This window comes from Garra rufa, chromosome 12 (assembly GCF_049309525.1).
Source record: "Garra rufa chromosome 12, GarRuf1.0, whole genome shotgun sequence".
NCBI classification, from domain to species: Eukaryota; Metazoa; Chordata; class Actinopteri; order Cypriniformes; family Cyprinidae; genus Garra; species Garra rufa.
In genome coordinates, this window is record NC_133372.1 from 5,755,831 (window position 1) to 5,779,539 (window position 23,709).

The window sequence follows — 23,709 nt, forward strand, 5'->3', positions numbered from 1 at the left end:
TCACTAGGATGAATCAAAGTGACAGTAAATACATTTAAAACCTACAGAAACCTTCATGTTTCCAGTCCTTTATAGCATTCCTTTTGGATTAGTTCACCTAAAATGAAAATTAGCCCATTGTTTACTCACCCTCCAGGCATCCTAGGTGTATAGGACTTTTTTTCCCCTTTCAGACGAATCCAATCGGAGTTAAAATAAAAGTGAAAAATTGTTCTGGCTTCTCCAAACTTTATAATGGCAGTGGGTGGGTGTTTCTCTTCATCAGTCCAAAACAAGTCCAATAAAGTGCATCATCTATAATAAAGTGACTAACACAGATCTCCTATAGCAAATCAATGCATTTTTATAAGAAAAATATCCATATTTAAAACATAATCACTTTAATCTATCTAAATAAAACAGCCACAAATTAGAAGTACAAAATGAGGATTTGTAAAGAAAAATGTGGGAGGACTTCAATATAAGCCAAGAGGAGACAGTTTTTTCTTTACTGGAGCAAGGAAACTGTTTCCTTTGCTCCTGTAAACAAATGTTGGTTTTCACAACATGCACAATGCCTACATCGTATGTCTGAACAGCTTCCGTGTACGACAGTTTGCACAAGCTAGAATAAAGTGATTAATAGATTTTAAATATGTATATTTTACTTACAAAATGCATCTTTATTTAACCCCCAAAGCCGTGTGAGACACTTTCTATTATGTATGGATGCGCTTTATTGGACTTGTGTTGGACTGATGAAGAGAAACCCCGTCCATGCCATTCTAAACCTTGGAAAAGCCAGGATAATTTTTAATAAAACTCCAATTGGATTCACCTGAAAGAAGGACGTCATATACACCTAGGATGCTTGGAGGTTGAGTAAATAATGGGCTAATTTTCATTTTTGGTTGAACTAACCCTTTAAACTTCCTTCCATCGATTCAACATTCAACATCCTTCTACACGTACACATTCCTTCCTGCTCTATCCGCCACTTCACAACTCCACAGCCTCAAGAGTTCATGAACAGAAAGTAGGACAAATGGACAAAGATGAACAATAAAGAGAAAAAGACAGGAAATTTAGATGGGGGAAAAATGGGATTAGAAGTCTGTGTTTCCACTTGAGTGCTATAAGGCCTTTAAAATCTTCATTTTACATAAACATGGCAAGACACTTCATTTTTGTGCTTTAAAAAAGTCTTTCAGCCTCGTTTTCCAAGGAACAGATGGTTTAAAGGAGAAGGTCACTTCCAGAACAAAACCTTACAGGTAATGTACTCACCCCCTTGTCATCCAAGATGTTCATGTCTTTCTTTCTTCAGTCGTAAAGAAATTATGTTTTTATAGAAAACATTTCAGGATTTCTTTCCATAGAGTGGACTTCTATGGTGCCTATGAACTTCCAAATGCAGTTTAATTGCAGCTTTAAAGAGCTATAAACAATCTTATCTTATTTAGCGAAACAATTGGTTGTTTTCTAACAAAAATAGACAATTTATATACTTTTTAACCTCAAATGCTCATCTTGTCTAGCTCTGCGTGATCTCTGTGTATTCTGGTTCAAGACAGTTAGGGTATGTTGAAAAACTCCCATCTCATTTTCTCCTCCAACTAAAATCCTACATCGCTGTTTTACTTTTTTCTGTAAAGTGCGTTTGATCTTCTTTGCATGTTCACTTTGTAAACACTTGGTCGGTACTTCTGCAACGATGTAGGATGATTTTGAAGTTGGAGGAGAAAATTTGAGGTTAAAAAGTATATAATTATCACTTTTTTTTTTTTTTTTTTTTTAGAAAATAACCAATCGTTTTGCTAGATAAGGCCCTTCTTCCTCTGCTGGGATCGTTCAGAGTCCTTTGAAGCTGCATTTAAACTGCATTTTGTAAGTTCAAACTTAAGGGCATCATAGAAGTCCACTATATGGAGAGATATCCTGAAATGTTCTTCTCAAAAAACAATTTCTTTATGACTGAAGAAAGAAAGACATGAACATCTTGGATGACAAGGAGGTAAGTAAATTATCTTTAAATTTTTGTTCTGGAACAACTTCTCCTTTAAATTAAGGATGTGAGGGATATAAAGTCACTCCTGTTGGTCAGAGACCACGCTCATGTCCTTATGAATTATGCAGGTGGGGCGGGGGCCTGAGAAAGGGAGGCGTGTCTACGTGTGCGGCGTGGTTGGTTTAGGTTCCCCCACGGTGGAGTGGGAAGGGCTAGGGATGTAGGATGAGGGGGCGGGGCAGGAAAGGACGGACTGGAGACGGATGCGCTCCGGCGGCCAACCATAGCAGGCAGACTTTGATTTCGCCGAAGCCCGTCTAATAAGCTCCCGCCTCCTGTTGCTAAAAACGTGGCGGATTCCTGTTGATGCCCGCCTTCAAGGACTTTTTTATCTAAGCCTAGCTTGCGGAGATGCTTCACGAGGTTGACGCCATGGCAGTCGGGTTTGGTCGTCTGTCCTGTGGAGATCGTTCAGGGCTGAGGAGATCCGGTCGCGGGGCACGGCCGAGTTTCAGCCCGTAGACGTCTTGCAGGAAGAGCTCGGCGGGACGGGATGCGAGGAAGTTGTCCGAAGAGGTGGATCGGGAGTCGAAGGCACTGGAGAGGGGCATGGGGAGTGGGATGGAGAGTTTGGAGGAGTGGTGGGAAGGAGACGTAGAGAAAGAGGCTTCTTGGCTGCCGGGGCAGCAGCGGGACCTTGAGCGGAGATGCCTTTCTCCAGGAGGAGCTTGGCAAGACCACCAGGGGGCGCTGCAGGACGGCGAATGGGGAAAGAATCGCCCAGACTTAATCTGCAAGGTGTGACTGGAGTGCTAGGACCGGTCCGGAGGGAACTCGGGGTGTTGACACTCACAGAAGGACTACAGACAGAGCTGAGGAATAGAAAGAAAATGCAGGAATATGATCAAATAGATCCATGAATAAGAATATATCACTAAATATATAAATGTATAAATAAAACTAAAACTATTTTTTTTTTCCTATCTATAACTGATATCTTATTATTATAAAATTGAGAATCATTTTAAGTAAATTAAATAAATTTTATACATGCGTTATTTATTTATATATATATATATATATATATATATATATATATATATATATATTTATTTATTTATTTAATATATATATATATATATATATATATATATATATAGAATATTGAGAATGAATTTAAGTAAATAAGTCAATTATATATTAATGTTATTTATATTTAAATAAAATATAATAAAATATATTTAAATCTAATAAAAATATCAGAATTTCAAACAAATGCTTAAGAATATATCACAGCATAAAAAATAAAAATAATAAAATAAAAATAAATAAAATAAATTACACACACACACACACACACACACACACACATATATTAAATATCATAAAAATACAATAGAATAAAATAACAGTATATAAATAAATAAACTGAAAACAAATTATTTTTTATTTTTCCCAATGTGTATAAATTACACACACACACACACACACACACACACACACACACACACACACACTTAATTGGTTTTAAATTTTATACATATATTTAAGTATATTAATAAAAATCTTTACATATATATATATATATATATATATATATATATATATTTAAATAAAATAATCTGAATTACAATTAGATCCATGCATATGAATAAATCACAATAAATAAATAAAATCTATAAAATAAATTACATATAAAACCATACATTCATATACATAAAACTTAGAACCAATTTAAGTAAATTAATTAATTATATATTAATGTTATTATTTATAATATCAAAAAAATCTTTGTACATATTTAAATAAAATAAAGTAAATTTGTTATTTTTCCAATCAATAACTGATATTTAAATCACTCCATATACAACACATACTGAAATAATGTTTTTAACAGAGCTGAGAAATATAATAATAAAGATAATAATAAAAATATTAAAATGTATATATAAAACAGAATTGACAAAAACTGTGCCAAAATCAAAATAAATAAATGCAAAAAAAAAATTAAAATAAATAATTGAAAATAGACAATAACAAACATACAATGTGACCCCTCTGAATCATTAGCATGACTCTTTTTGAATCAGTTCATTTTTTAGTTTTTGACATAAAAGTTCTTTTTAATGAACAAATCAGTCTCAAACTCACTTGCATACTAAAATCTGATGTCCTGACTTACTAAAGTAAACGTGCAGTTCAATAAGGCACTGAACACAACAGCAAAAATGAAGACAGTTATCAAATGATTCACATCCATAAACTACTGTTTAATAGGGGTGATAGATGTACCTGGGTGTGACCTGTGTGCTGTCACTAGGATGCAGGATCCGGCAGGTTGTGAAGGTGTATGTGGAAAAAGTGGAGCTCTGATATTTCCCAGGATTTATAGCTAAACACAAACAAAAAGTGATCAACAAACATGCAACATTCAACAAAAAAAACATGCATTATCATAATCAAAATGGTGTTTGCAGTGACAGCCGTTTACCTGTAGAAGGCGCTTTAGTTCCGAGATTGAGCTCAAAGTGTGGAGCTGCTGATCCTGAGAGTCCAGAACTGACTGCAGGAGCAGCGCTGCCTGTCAGGTTAACTGCTGCTGCTAAGGAAACAACTGTTGCTATGGGCACAGGGGAATTCCTGAGGGATGCGGGAAGGGGCGGGACATTAGCTGGACTTTGGACATGCCTTCTCTCTCGCTTCTCTTCCGGAGTGGACGATGAACGCACATTAAACGTGATTCCTTCCTCCTCCTCCTCCTCTTCCTCCTCCTCTTTTATCTTATCCTGTGTTGGTTCCTCTTTTCTCTTATGTTCCCATGGTAGTTTCTCATGGTCTTCGTCTTCTTCAAGGTCAGTCAGGTGGTAAACACTGTCCTGAGGGAGAGGGCGGAAGCCTTTGGTAACTACACCTGGATGGGGGTCTAGAATAGTGGCCAGGTGGGGTTTAGCGAGCTGCTGCCAGTGATGAAGAGTCAGAGAACCTGAAATCAAGCCAACAGAAATACAAATACTGAAGACACATAGTAACACACTACAATGTGCAATTCTACTAAATTTATATATATATATATATACACACACACATACACACACACATACACACACACATACACACACACATACACACACACACACACACACACACACACACACACACACACACACACACACACACACACACACACACACACACACACACACACTAGTGTTCAAATGTAAGGGGCCAATGATGATAAGAAAATACTTAATTATAAAAATAGTAAGAATAAGTTTCTTGAGCAGCAAATCATCACATTAGAATTAAGTCAAAAAAGTATTTTGCCTTTATTCTCAATGTTTCGCCTTTATAATATTTTGACTTGATTCTCATAATATTTCGACTATTCTTGTAGTATTTTGACTTAATTCTCGTAGTAAGTCAAAATATTATAAATGCGACATATTTTGAGAATGAAGGCAAAATACTTTATTCTCAAAAAAAAAAAAAAAAAAAAATCAAAGATTGAGATTAAAATCCAAATGTTTTGAGAATAAAGTCCAAATATTTTGAGAATAAAGTCCAAATACTTTGAGAATAAAGGGAAAATACTTTATTCTCAAAAAAAAAAAAAAAAAAAAACTAAGATTACGAGATTAAAGTATTTTCCCTTTATTCTCAAAGTATTTGAACTTTATTCTCAAAACATTTGGACTTTAATCTCAATTTTCGATTTTTTTTTTGAGAATAAAGTATTTTGCCTTTATTCTCAAAAAAAACATTTGAACTTTATTCTCAAAACATTTGGACTTTATTCTCAAAACATTTGGACTTTAATCTCAATTTTCGATTTTTTTTTTGAGAATAAAGTATTTTGCCTTCATTCTCAAAGTATTTTGCCTTTATTCTCAAATTATTTTGCCTTTATTCTCAAATTATTTTGCCTTTATTCTCAAAGTATTTTGCCTTCATTCTCAAAGTATTTTGCCTTCATTCTCAAAGTATTTTGCCTTCATTCTCAAAGTATTTTGCATTTATAATATTTTGACTTTATTCTTGTAATATTTCAAGAATAAAGTCAAAATACTAAAATTTTATTCTCAAAATATTATGACTTTATTCTCAAAAAATTACAACTTTATTTTCAAAATATTACGACTTTAATCTCATAATCTTCGATTTTTTAAGTATTCCGACTTTATTCTCAAGTATTCCGACTTTATTTTTGAAATCTGTGAGTATCTGTTTGTTTAAATAGTACATGCCATTAGTACAATTTTAGAAAAACTTCTCTTTTTTCCACACACTATCATCTACTCACCTTCCATTGGTTTAACAATCTGCAGTTTTTCAGGCAGGAATGTCTTAAAGCAGCTGGAGGAGAAGGAGAATTCTGATAGGTTGGTGAAAGACGAGATGGTGCTTCCCATTGGTGAACTGCAGCCGCTCCCGCCTCCTTCCGACTCGGCAGCCGCCAGCTCCTGCAGCTTCCGCTCTCTCTCGGCCTGGAAGAACTGTCGCTCGCACAGGAAGTTCTGCCTTCGTAGAGAGAGTCGATTTAGGGCTGACGTAAGGTCGTTTCCTCCGGGAGAGCCAGGCTGACCCAGACGAGAGTTCTCTCTGCAGCACAAAGATGATGTGTGTTGAAAAGACACATAAGCACTGTGGGTATACACACATTCTGTGGTCACACTCACTTGGTGACGTCCACATCTTCAGCTTGTTCCTCTGTGTTGGGTGTGTGTGATTGATAGGGCACTGGGGTCATGACTACACCGCTGCGGGCGGAGCCAGGTATTGGAGGCACTGCGGCAGCCGCTCTCATCACTGATTGGTTGACAGAGCGCACCGTCTGGAACACACGCTTATGGTTTGACCTTAAGAGGGAGAAGACAGGGGCCAAAGGTCAGTACTGCTGAAGGATAAAATGGCTTTTATAAATGAGTGTGTGCGACGAACAACCATATAAGTCCAAAAAAACAAAAAATGAGATAACCATGTGGCATTAATTGTATGTGTGAACTTTGTATACAGAAACAGTTTGGGGATATTTTCGCGCAACTAAGAGCCCGCATTTTAAATGTTAAAATAGCATCACGCGGAAAAACCGTCTATGTCCACAAAGAAGAATGGAGTTGCCGGTTGCTGTCATGTCCGCTTCGGACATTAAAAGGCAAACCTCGGCAAAAAAAAAAAGAGAGCCGACATGACCAAATGGAAGGACAGAGTAAGGAAGGCTTTGAGGGATGCTGGAAAACCATATTTGACTCGAAGAGGAGAACAAAAACCAGGGAAAAATCCACCGAAAGACGTGAGTGGAAGAACCGTATATGTGATCTCTCTCTCTCTCTCTCTCTCTCTCTCTGAACGCGCTGAGGAGCGCTAAACACCGCATAAACAGTTAACCTATCAAAATAAACCACATACCATATATAATAAAGCTGTATTCATTCATATTTCCCGCCAGTCCTGTGTAAAGTACGGCAAGCAGAGTTTATTTGTTTATATATTTATTTATATTTTGAGATGGCGGAGCGCGAGAACAGTTTGAAGGTGTATATACACAGGTGCGCTGCGCCAGCTTTTCTAAAAAAACGACAAGGTGCACTATTGGGGCTATCTAAACATACATTGTATAACATTTAGCTATGATGCATGTCTGCATTGTATTTTTTTATTTATATATTGTTTTTTGTTAATAATTCATTGTTATTGTCTGTACTGTAAGAGGCTCTTATGTATTGTACATTGTTCATACTGTATTTTCTGTTTTTAAATAATAACAATAAGCTTGAAATAAATGCTTAATACTAACCTGAAGTTTCTGTTACTGTATTAAAACTAAGATAAAGGAATCAGATCTTTAGTGGTTTAAAGTGATATAATGAACTGGAGTTATACTGTTATTCCACACTAACTGGACATATACCGTTCTTCCACATTTCAGAAATATAAATCACAATAACTTTTGATTTTTAATATTGACACTGAAAAATGTTATCTCCTTAGAATTGAGAAGCTTTTGTTGTCTATTTTCAAGTAAAATAAAAATATATAATATAATGTTCACAATCCAAATGAAAAAAATCTTATTACTCAAAATTTAAAAATATGGACTTGTATGGTTCTTCGTCTCAAGGCCTCAAATGTAACTCTGAGTGTGAAGGGGAATAGTGAGCATCACCTCTGGTCCTGAAAGGCAATTTCCTCGTCTACACTCAGCTCTCTTCTCATAGTACCTTCAATCTCAGCTGCTAAAGAATCCTGAAGAACATAAAGAAAAAAAAAAAAAAAAGAGCAACAATTATATACCTATAAACCCAATGCATATATACCTATAAACCCAAAAGACTGGTCCACGCAAGAATAAGCATGTTACATAAAAACCAAAAATAAAAACAGCAAAAAAAAAAAAAAAAAAAAAAAAAAAAAAAAATACAACAGCAAAAACATTGGGGGAAAATAGTTAAAATTAATTATTATAAATTATCAATATGTAAATGTGTGTGTGTGTGTGTGTGTGTATATATATATATATATATATATATATATATATATATATATATATAAAAAAAAAAAATAAAAAAAAAAAATTCAGAAATCAAAAACAAACTGAAAAAAGATATAAAACCTGAAACTGAATAAAAAAATAATACAATGAAAAAATGTAATAAAAACAAAATGAATTACAATGAAATAAAACATTAAAAAGATTTATTTTTTCAAATAGAAAACAAAAAGCAAAAAATAAAGCAAAAAAAGAAAGAAATCAAATTCAATAAAAAATAAAATCAAAACCTGAAAAAAAATAAAAACAATGAAACAGAATTAATAAGTGATGTATAAAAAATACAATGAAAACACTGAATAAAACCAAAATGAATTACAATGAAATAAACAAACAAACAAAAAAACTCAAAATAAATACAAATAATAAAAATAATTAAACATTTAGAAAAGGCGGAATTTTTTTGTTGGTATAAAAAAAAAGCATAAAATAAAACAAAAACAAAGCAAAAAAAGAGAAATAAATAACATTCAATAAGAAAAAAAAGTAATCAAAAACTGGAAGTAAACATTTATTTAAAATATATTTTTATTAAAAAAATAACAAAAGCAGCAAAAAAATAAAGCTAAGCAAAGCAAAAAACAAAATTAAATTCAATACAAAATAAAAAAAGTAAAAGAAATTTGCTTTTGATGATATAAAAACAAAGAAATAAAAAATTAAATGCAATGAAAATACAATGAAATAAACAAATAAACTGAAACAAAATACATAAACCAAACAATAACAACTGAAAAAAAAAATAAAATAAATAAATAATAATAATAATAATAATAATAGGCAGTTGTGCTTGTGCTTGCATATTGTATTGTATGTTTTTGCAAAAAATTGTAAATAAAACTGATACATTATAATAAGATCTATAATAATACAGTCATATCTACATCCATTCTTTTTCTCATATTTATTTATACGTTATTAATTACAGCCAAAATTACAAACACATGATTAGCACCAAATTTTGTGCACTGTATAATATTATATATTATAATATTATGAAAATGTATAATATATTGCAACGTGAATAACAATGCATTACGACTATCTAATAATGCATTGAATAAGCTCATACTAAGAACACATGTGATTGGAAAAAATACTATTTAAACATATGAGACAGATAGACGTGTGGAACATGAGGTTGTTGTTTCTCACCATGGGGTAGAGTCCGTAGTGTCTGCGCAGGCCTGCAGATGGCGTGGTCTTACTGCGCAGCTCCTTAATTTCCTCCTGAGACTCGTGTAGCATTCCCACACACTCCACATTCCTGTCCGACAGCTCCTTTAACTAAAACACACAGACGTTTATATTCCACAGGACGACAATATGTCCAATAATACAGCAGAGGAGACCTGTCATGATATACTGTCATAATTACTTTATTGACTTATTTTACGATTGACCTTGATCATTTTTTTCCATTGCATTTCCATGCGTTTCATAAAAAGGTCTTAAAATGACAATAATATTGTTTATTGCAGTTACTTCAGTGGCAGTTTATTGATCCAAAAAATATGTTATTGTGACAAGCTTACAGCAGAGAGAGTTCAATATCCTCATATACGCAAGATACAGACATGATCACCATAACACTTTCAGGTCACTGTGGTCACACCATTTATGAAACAACTCTGTCCTGTCATGCGTTGTAACATCTCCAGGTTTTATGGACATATTTAATAAGTTCAGCAGAAGTGCAGTGATAAGGTGCAGGTGCACACCACATTTATGAGTGAAGTTTACAGCCTTTTCTAATTCACAGTGACTAAGCTGCTTTGTCTTAAAACTTCAGAAATTGATGTTTAAAATGCTTTAAGACTTTAAATCACGCAGATTAATTCTTAAGTAAAACAGGGCTGTTTAATCAGAATGATCAGGCTTAATCCAGATTTGCAGACGCAAAGCTGTTTGATCTCAGGGTTTGTTATGTCACATGCACATTATGTACAGTATGTGTGGAGTTTTACCTCAGCAGTCAGCTGCCGTTGTGCTTCCTTTGAGGCTTGAAGGTGAATTCTCAACTCTTCTTTCTCTAGCGCCAACTGAGAAACAAACACAGACATGCACGATTATATAACAACATGCCATTCAACACAGTTTAAAAGTACTTTTATCAAGTTTTTGAACATCTCATGCTCAAAGACTGCATTTATTTGATAAAAATACAGTAGAAACAGAAGTATTTTGAATATTTTACATTTTTATGTGAACGTATTGTAAAATGCAGTGTTACATAATCAGATGACTTTTTTTCCAAGTAACTAATAAAGTAATGCATTACTTTTTAATTTACATGAGAATATCTGAGTTACTTTTGCAAATAAGTAACGCTAGATACTTTTTTCCCCATTTATTGATTGAAAGCTGTCTTGTCCCCACGTTAAGAGAAATCGGAAGAAAGATGTTACTTTAATTCTAGAATAAATGTGAACATGCATTAATTCATCTCACAGATTCAGTATTCCGCCTAAAAAATGCAGTGAAATGCAACTGAGAATATGACACAAACGAAACAATGAAAAATAATTAATAATGATTTAAAACAATTAAATACAAAGAAGAAAATTAATAAAACAAAATTACAATGAAATAAAACACAAAAATGAAATATATTATATAAAAATATAAAATATAAAAAAACATTGAAAGAAAAAACAAAAAAGCTGCAAAAAATAAAATGGAAAAAATCTAAACTAAATATTAATAAAAAACAAAAAATAGGATTTTTTTTGGTTAAAGAAAACAAAAAAAAACTAACAAAAACAAAGCAAAAATATTCTAAAAAATCTTAATCAAAAACTGAAAAATAAAAATAAAAATAATGAAACAGAATTAAAAAGTGATTAAAAAAATAAATACAATGACAAAACTGATTAAGAACTAAATTAATTACAATGAAATAAAACAACTATGAAATAGTGAACAAAAAAATAAATATAAATAAAAAACATTGATAAAATTAAAAAAAAAATATTTTTTTGCAAAAAACAACAACAAAGACTAAACAAAGCAAAAAAATAATAAAATTCAATAAAAAAAATCTAATAAAAAAAAAAATGAAATAAAAACAATTAAACAGAATTAATAAGGGAAATAAAAAATAAAATACAATGAAATAAAAAGAAACAAAATTATGGCATTTTACAATGTATTGTAAAATGCAGTGTTTACACATCACAAGTAACGCAAGTTACATAATCAGATTACTTTTTTCGAAGTAACCAATACAGTAACGCATTACTTTTTAATTTACAGGAGGATATCTGAGTTACTTTTCCAAATAAGTAACGCTAGATACTTTTTTTCCCATTTATTGATTGAAAGCTGTCTTGTCCCCATGTTAAGAGAGATCAAAAGATGTTACTTTAATTCTAGAATAAATATGAACAAGCATTAATTCATCTCACAGATTCAGTATTCCTTAAAATTATTAAAAAATGCAGTGAAATGCAACTCAGTATATGACGCTAACCTGGAATAATTAAATATAAGTAATACAAATATATTTTATGCAGTTAATCCCATTTTATTAACCAGTGTCTTTGCTTCTGACCTTTAATGATGCAATGATTCCACACTAATTACTAAAATTTACTCAAAAAATGTATTTATTTTTTATTGCTGAAGAGTGTTGAACTACTTCTGCGGTCAACTTAACAGATGTGAATTTATTTTTCCTTCAGCCTGAGGCTTTTATATCTGCCAAAAATAGAACTTTTTATATTAAAAACAAACAAGTAAACACTGCCCAGATTTAAAAAGTAACATAACACATTACTTTTCACAAAAAGTAACTAAGTAATGTAATTAGTTAATTTTTTAGGGAGTAACTCAATATTGTAATGCATTATTTTTAAAAGCAACTTTCCATGATGCAAAGCTGAATTTGTCAGTTTTTAGCGTCACATGATCCTTCAGACATTTTTTTGTGCTGATTTTGCTACTCAAGACAGTAAAAAAGTTCAAAACAACTGTGTTTTTTTTTTGACATAGAAACTTATGTAACATTGTAAATGTTTTTACTGCCACTCTTGATCAATGTAATGCTCCCTTGCTGAAAGTATTACATTTGGCACGTATCCTGACCTCTTTTACTCTTTGCTGGAGCTCTACGATCTGTGAGAGGAGTTGTGCAATCTCCTCCTGATGTCTTATTAACTCTTCGTTCTTCTGGGAGAGCTCATCCGTCAGTGACACCATTTGACTGTTTGACTCTCCTGTTAAACAAACACAGAATAACCTACTCAAAATAAACCTATAACACATTTATACTTGCATATTTACTGTACATATGCTAATTTTCATCAATCTGAATGAATTCAATCCAGTTTCACATTCTAAAGGTTGTATTTATATAAACCCTAAAGCAGTCCAATTCACACAATTGTTTAGATGTCACATTCAGAACTAGAAAATGTCACCTGGAGCCAATGAGAGTATAACTGTCGTCTTTTCTGACATTTATGTCAAAGAGCTTTTAGTAATCTTTAAGTCTCTTCCACTGACCAGTTCACAATGTGAGACGCAAATAAACACGCACATTCATAAGACGTAAAACCTATGCACATTATGGCACTGTGCACAGCGTTTCTACAGATTTTGTGAAGGTAAATTTAAGACTTTAAGACCAAGCAAAGAATGTAAACTAAATGTAGAAGTGGACAAAAAAAAAATCATCAAAATGGAGTAAGTGCAATTTTGAAAACGCCTTTAAAACTCAAAGAACGCCCATCATGCCTAAAAATGGCTGGGTGGCTCTCTAGGGTTTGAAACGGAGCCTCAGTAAAAATACACATCAGCTTTACATGCATATAATTTTGTTACATTTATCTTGATTTAAGGATGTTTAGATGTTTGTACTGGAAAACAAGACAATGGCAATGTATGCAATGACACATAAAGTCATGATTTTTTAATTTAAAGACTTTTTCAAACCTTAATTTGCAGAAGAGCTACACTACCAGTTAAACATTTTTGAACATTTTTAAGGAGTCTTTTCTGCTCACCAAGCCTACATTTATTGTATTCAAAGTACTGCAAAAACAAATAATATTTTTACTATTTAAATTCTATTTGAATATATTTTAAAATGTAATTTATTCCTGTGATTTCAAAGCTGAATTTTTAGCATCATTACTCCAGTTGCACAATCCTTCAGAAATCATTCTAATATTCTGATTTGATGCTCAAAAAACATTTGTTGAAAAGCAGCTGAGTAGAATTTCTCAGTTTTTTTTTTGATGAATAGAAAGTTCAAAAGAACAACATTTATCTGAAATAGAAATCTTTTGTAACATTACATGTCTTTGTCATCACTTTTGATCAATTTAAAGCATCCTTGCTAAATAAAAGTATTTCTACAATTTCTTTCCACGCTTTTGAATGTTACAGTGTATAATGTGTAATGTTACAAAAGCTTTTTATTTCACATAAATGTTGATGTTTCTTGAACAGCAAATCAGCATATTAGAGTGATTTCAGAAGGATCATGTGACACTGAAGACTGGAGTAACGATGCTGAAAATGTATCTTTGATCACAGGAATAAATTAAATTTTAAAATAAATTCAAATAGAAAACAGTTATTTTAAATAGTAAAAATATTTCACATTTTTACTGCTTTTGCTGTATTTTGGATCATATAAATGCAGACTTGGTGAGCAGAGGAGACTTAAAAAAAACTTACTGTTCAAAACTTTTGACTGATAGTATTAACAGACTGGCTGCAGAGGGTGACCAATACTGCACAAAAAATCATCGGCAGCCTTCTTCCCTCTATTACCTCCATCCATAACGCCCGCTGTCTCAGCAGGGCTAGGAACATTTTAAAGGACAATACTCACCCCGGTTTTCATCTCTTTAACTTACTGCCTTCTGGCAGGCGATATAGGTCTATACCTGCCAGAACAAATAGACTCAGGGACAGTTTCTTTCCAAAAGCCGTTTCCATACTGAACTCAGAGTTGCACTGAAAACTGTTATATTTGTATTACATTGCACTTATATTATACCCCCATTTTTGCACTATTCACACTACCTCTACCATACTGTATGCTGCTCGCCATTTTGGACCACAGTATGTCTAATCTGTTTTATTTGTATATCTGTGTATTGTAGTTGTAGTTCGCGAGTACATTACTGATACATTGCGCTGTGTGCACTTTCAAGGAGCTGCTCTAAATTTCATTGTACTGATGTATAATGACAATAAAGGCTTTCTATTCTATTTCTATTAAGACTTTTTTAGATTTGCAGAAACTGTGCATGTGCACAAACTAATTTTAAATCCTACTGAGAAAGATTGTTGGATTCAAGCATTTGCATGCTTAATTTTTTCCTATTAATTGGATTATCTAAGGTTTCCACATCACCTTCCGATCCAAATTTAATTTAGATCGAGCTCAATCAGACTGACTGCAGTGTTTACAAGAAGGCTTTTCAGTCTGATTGAGCAATCAATTTGATTACTAATGGATTATTTAGTTGCATGTGCATTTTTACTGAGGCTCGGTTTCAAACCCTACAGAGCCCAGCCATTTTTAGGCATTATAGGCACTCTTTGAGCGTAAAGGCATTTCCAAAATTGCACACTGGCCAAAATCAACAAGTTACATGCATTGTTTAATGAAATTTACAGAATGTATTAAAACAGACAAAAGGAGTTCATTAGAGTCTGTTTGTGAAGGACAATGTGAATGAGGTTAAATTTGGTTTATGATGCTGCTGTCAAAGGCAGTCGCCTTGGTTTAACTTGATTTGGATCTTGAAAGTCGCAGATACTCACGTAGCTCTTTAACGCAGTCGTTCACCAACTGCTGTTCTTTCTCCTCATAAGTGATGGTCTCTTTCTTCAGGTGACAGGCCTGTGGAACATCAGAGGTAATGCTTTCATAAAACCCTTATGCTCCTAAAATATCATCCAGAGCCTGTGACGCACCTCTGATCTCAGGGACAGGTTCTCCTCCTCCAGCTCCTGGAGTTTGGACTGTAGGGCCTCCAGCTGGCTGAGGGCAAACGCGGCCCCTGTGGGCGCAGCGTGACGTAGCGGCGTGGAGCAGCTGGAGTCGGTCTCGCTCTCCTCGCTGGCGCTCGCGACCATACGGAGGAGCTCATCCTTCTTCGACAACTCATGCTGAAGCTGATGAACCTGATGGAGCGATTACATGTAAGACCAGCTTATACACATTCATACAATAGTTCTTTCTGGTCCTCAAATCTGATTGGCTGATAAGAGTGTGATATTAGAGTGATATCAGAACTCCAACAGCCATTTCACAGTTTGTAATCGTATCACTCCGCTTGTGGTACTTCTTACAGCAAGTGTCATGGCGGATGCCCAAATCAGTATCATTTTACAAATATTACTGGTTTTGTGTCATGGAATGTCGTTTTAAGAGGTGAAAATGTACTTGTTTACAGTTCAAATATGCAGTTTGTTAGTAAGGGATAATCAACGGTTTGCCGTGCGTTAAAGGATTTTAAATGCACGACGTGGAGGCTAATAACCGCCCGACGCGAAGCGGAGGGTGGTTGCCTCCGCGAAGTGCATTTTAAATCCTTTAACGCACGGCAAGCCGTTGATTATCCCGCTTATTCCATGGTTATAGACAAATTAAAACTAGGATTGATATTTGCAGCGCAAAATTTGACTGAATGGATAAAAAAGACGGTTATTTTCGTCAGTTATGACACGCAGCTCTAGCATTCTGCCCGCTTCAAATCAGACTCAGAGATTAAATAGTCCGGTAAGATCACATTTATTTGAAAGAAAAATAGCATTTGTTTCAGTAGATTATCGATCGACCAAGAGAGAGTGTGAAGGCAAGAGAGATGACAGTTGCGTGTGTGTGTGTGTGTATGTGAATGTGCGTGCGTACCTGCATGCTGTGCGTCTCTCTCTACAAACAACAATTCATTCAAAAACAGCAGTTTTACCAACCCGTTGCTGAGGAATATAATGTAGCGATCTAGTATCTATGCTATTTTAATAAGGATCGCAGGCAAACGCTGACAAGAAGTTTATGTATGTGAGCAGCACAATGCGATCTCCGACCTCTCTCTCTCTCTCTCTCTCTCTCTCTCTCTCTGTGCTTTTGCGTGCATCAATTAAAGCAGCGCATTAATATAGAACGGTGATTAAACTGACTTGGAACTACCTGTGCATTAAACGGTTTTACTGCACACCTGCCAGCCAATCAGAATCCAGTATCCAGACATTCCATGGAATAAATAAAGATAATGTCTATGTGAAAATTTGCACTGACGATTTCGGACATGTGAGCTCCAGAACACGTACGAGAGCACCTCACCTCGGCCAGATCCTCTGGAATTTACAGCTGGCTCTGATGTCTCTATAGTGGTTACACATGAGATATAATTCATTATGGGTAAATCTAACTGTAGTCTTGAGTCGTATTAATCTATCATTTGTTCCAGAAAAGACAGTTTTGGCAAAATCTCATCTAATTCAATGCTGCATATCAGAGCGCTGCTTTTGTACTTTTGACTGAATTGCCTAGCAACTTTTATAATGGCTGTTGTTGTTGTTTATTAATATTATTATTCAATAAATAATATTTTATATAAATAACAGTATTTTATATGAGTGTTTAGTATTGAGAAACGTTTGTGACGGTGATTTTAGTTACATTGTTCCACCATTAGATGGTGACAAGAGAGTCAGCAGTAAAGACTTTTACATCGAAAAGTTCAAACTATAAACGCAAGTTATTTTTAGTTTCAACAAGAGCTTGACGCAGCAAACAAATGCACTGAACACTAAAATCACCTTAACAGATGAAAGGATATTATTGTTATGACAAAGATATCGCTTTCCTCAGCAAATATTCAAACTAATGTTCATTATGAGCCAGCAGTAAAGACTTTTACATTGAAAAGTTAACGCTATAACACAAGTTATTTTTAGTTTCAACAAGAGCTTGATGCAGCAAACAAATGCACTGAGCACTAAAATCACCCTTAACAGATGAAAGGATATTATTGTTACTAGGGCTGTCGCGATAACCGCAATATCGCAATACCGCGCTATTGACGTGCATAACCGCAGAGGAATGCAACAACCGCAGCAACCGCGATATTTGCCTGTTTTCTTTTTTCCTAAGGATTTGCCCTTCTCACTTAATGCCTGTGTGCTGAATATTAAATTAGTAATAAGTTAGTAATGATAACATAATGTGTTTATTATGAGGCTCAGTAGATTTGCACTTAACAAGCCTAAACAGACAGCGAATGAGAGAGAGATCGACTGAGCTTGTGCGATTACCTGCGTCTGTCTTTCAGATCGAGTCGGGTATGTATGTGAAACTAGCTTGTCATGTCCAATGAAAGTGAAATCTCTGTCTTAACATCGATGCTCTGCTGGTCAGCTGAGCCTTTAAAAGTGGCGATTAAAGTTGAAATGATTTTAACATCGTGTTTCATTACGTCTCTCTTTGAATAAATAAGCGTTTTTGAACGTATAGTTGAATGAACGGATTAAAGACTTACTCAAAGATAGTCTCTTGCCTCCATCTTGTGGCGTATCAATGAAACTGCAGTGACTGACAGCTCGCCTAAAACACGCAGGTAAAATACTGACAGAAAGTCTCTCATCCAGTCAAACTCGAGGGTGCGCGCTAACTGTTATATACACGAAGATTTCAGATGCAAAGCCTCTAAGTATGTCTGACATTTTTTCTTCAAAATTTGCATTTCTTTCTGGCTAGGTTTCTATGTAAGTACTGTTTACTTCACTTCATATATCAACGCGATTTGGTTTCGGTTTATTGATTTCTGAATATGACCTTACATTGTAACAGCCTACACACAATTATATGGCGGTAATACCGCATACCGCGCTACTGAGCCACTCAAAATTACCGCAAGGGAAATTTCTTAACCGCGACAGCCCTAATTGTTACGACAAAGATATCGCTTTCCTCAGCAGATATTCAAACTAATGTTCATTGTGAACACGAGACTGATCTGAAGAATGAATGCTGTATCAGATACAGGTTATCACACACGCCCAGTCCATTTCTCTCTCATAATAATCTACTATACACAATACAGTGAACTTTTACTACAGCAATACAATAAGCTTTCAATGAAGCAACTTAACGTTCCTTCGTTACTAGTTCTAAAGTGACATTTTGGTATTAGTAACGGAAGCTTGGGTTCAGCTGTTAAACTGTCAACTTTAGAATTGAATCAGTGGCGGAAGGAAGAAGTTCTGCACAAAAAAGGGCTTTTAAAGACACTGTTGTTATTTTGTTTATGTATTTACACACTCGTGCCGTCAAACTGTCGTACAAACACGATATCACGCGAGTAGACCTGAGACATGGCTGTATATCGGCACGCTGTGATTCTGCCATAGGCACAAGGCCGCCATGACGATATACAGCCATATCTCACGTCTACTCATGTGATATTGCATATTTAGTCTGATTTTTGTCATATCAAAGTGTGTCGTACCTGGTCTATGGCCTGTGCTAGCTGCTCTTCCAGAGATTCGTTTCGCTCCTGCAGCACGTGATTCCTCTGTAGGAGGGACTGACCAATCCGAGCGGCCAATTCCAGGTCGCGATCTCTCTGCGGGACAACATTGTAATGCAAACAGACGACCAATCAAGAGCTATTGCTAACAAAAACAAATCAGACAAAGCATTTTCTCATAGTTTGCTGAGCAATCACTCACTTCAGCCAGAAGGTGTGTGACCACGTCAATGTCATTGTAGGTCTTGGTCATCTGCTCCACCCGGTCAGCGCTGAGGACTACAATGAGAGAAAGACACAGATATTCAAGATTAAAGTGATGCATAAAAAAGACTGGCAACTATACTAGTGGTGCAGGAAAACAGGAAGGTGTAAAAACACCCACATGCCATATGGCAAGCACTACAGGTGCAATACACAAACACACACCTAAAACTGCAATAACATGCACAAACCCAAAGTGCATTCAAAAACACTTGTATTCAGATTCACTATTAACTGCATGCACTACATAAACTACTTTTCAAAAGTTTGAGAAATCAAAAAAATAAATTAATAATTTTATTCAGCAAGGCTGCATTAATTTGATTAAACATGACAGTAAATTCAGTTTTCACAAAAATATTACGCAGAATTACTGTTTTCAACATTGATAATAATTAGAAATGTTTCTTAAGCAGCAAATCTGCATATTAGAATGATTTCTAAAGGATCACGTGACACTGAAGACTGAAGTAAAGATGCTGAAAATTCAGCTATGCATCACAGGAATAAATTACATTTTAAAATATATTCAAATAGAAATCAGTTAATTTAAATTATAATAATATTTCACAATAGTACTGTTTTTATTATATTTTTGACCAAATTAATGCAGCCTTGGTGAGCATAAAGGACTTCTTTTAGAAACCTTAAAAAAAAACTACTTATCACAAACTTTTTAATGGAAATACACATAGATCTAAATCTACAGTTAGTTTACTCTACACTACTGACAGCTACCTACTGCATATAAACACCAGAACTTTAAAGAGGTCATATTTTCCAGCTTTAAAAAAAAAATTGTCAAGATTGAACCAAAAGTTATTTATAACCAAATTTATAACCAAAAGTGTCATATTTATACAATATTACAGTAGCTTACTGTTCCATTTTTGTGAGAACGTTGACAAGCAATAAATCCTAGTCAAACACAAGCAAAATCAGCAAGACATTTAGTCCACCATTTGATTCTGTCACATCAAGCAGCAGTTTCTAACTTGCTTGCTGCATCATACATAATTAAATAGGCTACTGTACCTGCCTTTAAGGCTTCATGTACAGTAAATGAGATCTGTTACAGTATAATTAGCTAACATCTTGAAGTTAAATGTGGCAGGTCTTGAATATCAAATATGACCCTCGATCACAAAACCAGTCATAGGGGTCAATTTTTAGAAATTGAGATTTATACATCATATGAAAGCTGCTGAATAAATAAGCGTTCCATTGATGCGTGGTTTGTAAATTGTTAGGATAGGACATTATTTGGAATCTGGAATCTGAAAATAAAAATATTCACCTTTCAAAAATCACCTTTAAAGTGTCCTAAATGAATTTCTTAGCAATGCATATTATTAATCAAAAGTTAAGTTTATATATATTTACGGTAGGAAATGTACAAAATATCTTCATGGAACCTTTATTTAATATCCTAATGATTTTTGGCACAAAAGAAAAATCGATAATTTTGACCCATACAATGTATTTTTGCCTATTGCTACAAACATACCCGTTTTGTGGTTCAGTTTCAATAAATGTTGAGTTCTTCATATTATATCATAACTCCTAATATTTTCCATGATATGACCCCTTTAATGTGAGTTTGAGATCTCTCTAGGACACTGCAGCACAGTTAACACACCAGACTAGACATGCCGTTTGCCCGAGGTCAAATACTAGCTCTAAAATAGAAGCAGAAACTAAGAAGGACAAGCGTAGTGTAAAACAGATGAGTGCAATATAGACAGATAAAGCATCAGACAGACTGCTTGTTACCTTTAGAGAGGCTGTTAGAGCCATTCTGGGGATAAGAGGAACCAACAGCTAAAAATGCTGCAGAGGGAATGAGAAAGAGAAAGAGAACGAGACAGGATATAAGAAAAGGAAAAGAAATTAGATGCTTAGGTATTGTAAAGAAGAAAGTGAGAGAAACCATCAGAGAGAGAGGGGTATAAAAAAGGAGAAAGGAGGGGTAATGAAGCACCTGACAGCAGTCACTGTCCCGTGAATGCTCCTGGATTAAAATAAATGCATTCGCATTAGGTTTAAAAACAGACACATTTTTTTTTTCACATATTGTTTTGTTGCCGCATTATGTTAAACTGCTTTAAATTCCTTTTTTTCCACATCAATCTACATCTCATACACCATAACGACAAAGCACAAAACAGGTTTGTAACAACTTTGCAAATTTATTAGAAATAAAAAACTGAAAAGATCTCGTTGCATAAGTATTCATACCCTTTTCGGGGCACTTGAAATTTAGCTCAGGAGCCTTCATATTGCTTCTAGATGTTACTACACTTCGAATGGAGTTAAACTGTGGCAAATTCATTTGAATGAGTATGATTTAGAAAGGCACACACCTCTCAGAAAAGGTCTAACAGCTGAAAATGCATATCAGAGCAAAAACCAAGTCCTGAGGTCAAGATAACTGCCTGTAGAGCTCAGTGACAGACTTGCGTTAAGGCAATGATCTAGGGAAGAGTTCAGAAAAAAATCAGCTGCATTGAAGGTTCACAGAAGCATGTAGCCTCCATTATTCATAATGGAAGACGATTGGAAAAACTAGGACTCTAGAAAATGTCTGCCAGCCCCCATCCAAGCTGACAGAGCTTGAGACGGGAAAAGAAGAGGCAAAGAATGGCAGATAATTGCCAAATGCAGATGTGCAAAGCTTGTCACATCATACTCAAAAAGACTTGAGGCTGTAGAGGTGCTTTAACTATGTACTGAGTTAAGGGTCTGAAAACTTATGCAATGTACTTATTTCAGTGTTTTATTTTCAATACATTTGTAAAATTTGCAAATCTGGTTTTTGCTTTGTCATTATTATGGTGTATGGAGTGTAAAATGATGTTGGGAAAAAAATAATTTTAAGCAGTTTAACATAATTCTGCAACAAAACGTGAAAAAAAAAAAAAATGAAGGGGTATTAATACTTTTGCAAGGCACTGTATATGTACCAAAAAATGCACTAGAGCTATTGCTGTAAAAGTTATGAATTCTGGAATCGCAAACCACACTGAAGTCTTGAAAAGTATCAGGGTTTTGAATTTTGAAAATAATCTATTCTTTCTCACTAAAGTTAATAGCTATTGCCATTGTCCTCTCATGATCTGTTACAGTAATAAACCTCATGATGATGCAAACATTCACAGGTCTGACCCAAAAGTCATTTAAATGACCAAATAGACTAGTAAAATGATAAACACCCATACAATTGTTTTATAGTACATTAGAGAATATTATACTGTAATAAGACACCATCAGGTCATTCAGACTGAACACAGATTAAGAGATTCTCATTTTATGACTTACACTTAACTAGACCTTAAATACAACACACAGGACATCTGTCTTCAAACTACAGCCAAGTAAACAATAAGTAAATATTTAACCTGCTGTAAAAACTCTAACCTAACTCTAATCATCGTAATATTTAACCCATCACACCAAGAGAAATTAGTGCAAATAAAACCAATCAAAATTGTAAATGTACACTATCATTCAAAATCTTCGGGTTACAATTATTTTCTTAATGTTTCAAGAAACTTTTGAGTTTAGAGAAGTCTCATAAGCTCACCAATAAATAAACACAGTAAAAAAGCAAATATTATTTAAATGCAAAATAACCGTTTTCTAAGTGAATATATTTTAAAATGTAATTTATTCCTGTGATGCAAAGCTGAATTTACAGCATCATTACTCCAGTTTTCAATCATTCGAATATGCTGATTTGCTGTTCAAGAAACATTTCTGATTATCAGTGTTGAAAACAGTTGTGCTTTGTTCTTTGGTGAATAGAGAGTTCAAAAGAAGAGTGTTTATTCTAAATAGAAATGTTTTGTAACATTATAAAATGTCTTTACTGTCATTTGTCAATTTAATGCAATCTTGCTCATTAAAAGTATGAATTGCACATTTTTGAATGATAGTGTTCATCTTGTCCTTACATTCATAAAAATTCTAAATACAATCACTAAAATGATTTATTCTCACTCTCCAGCTCTCTCTAACACACACACTCTCTCACACAGCTGTCCTTACCTGAGCCGAGATGAGCTGAGAGCTCTTCACACAACTGAAGCATCCTGACAATTACCACACTATGTCTCTGACATCAACACATTCCTCTGTCCCAAACACACACAGACTAAACCTCTATTACCACACAAACCACACGAACTAGCCTCAAAAACACTCATGACTGCAGTCCAGCCGCAGATACTCTGATACGTTCACTTTGGTTCAGATGTTCTTATATAAACTAAGCGTCATGAAGAAAACTCAGCAATAAGTGACGCATTCGTAATCACAGACATGTGGAGACCTTTGATCTCCAGTAAAACATCAGCTGGTGGCAGTACGGTCAGTTCACTTCTGATATCACAGCGGCCATTGCAAAACAGTTTGCG

General features: G+C 34.3%; 1 protein-coding gene across 1 annotated transcript in view; it reads right to left on the bottom strand.

The window, feature by feature from the left end:
* Window positions 1-687: 687 nt before the first annotated feature.
* The window catches only part of trak2 (trafficking protein, kinesin binding 2), a 42,808-nt gene continuing 19,786 nt past the window's right edge, over window positions 688-23,709 (bottom strand). The window contains 16 exon segments of the mRNA XM_073851601.1: window positions 688-2,454; window positions 2,457-2,579; window positions 2,582-2,859; window positions 4,280-4,379; window positions 4,479-4,970; window positions 6,288-6,586; window positions 6,664-6,843; window positions 8,151-8,230; window positions 9,690-9,821; window positions 10,502-10,576; window positions 12,621-12,751; window positions 15,318-15,396; window positions 15,471-15,680; window positions 19,010-19,126; window positions 19,233-19,309; window positions 21,068-21,124. Coding sequence (XP_073707702.1) covers window positions 2,108-2,454; window positions 2,457-2,579; window positions 2,582-2,859; window positions 4,280-4,379; window positions 4,479-4,970; window positions 6,288-6,586; window positions 6,664-6,843; window positions 8,151-8,230; window positions 9,690-9,821; window positions 10,502-10,576; window positions 12,621-12,751; window positions 15,318-15,396; window positions 15,471-15,680; window positions 19,010-19,126; window positions 19,233-19,309; window positions 21,068-21,124 — 2,777 coding nt within the window. The 3' untranslated portion in view covers window positions 688-2,107.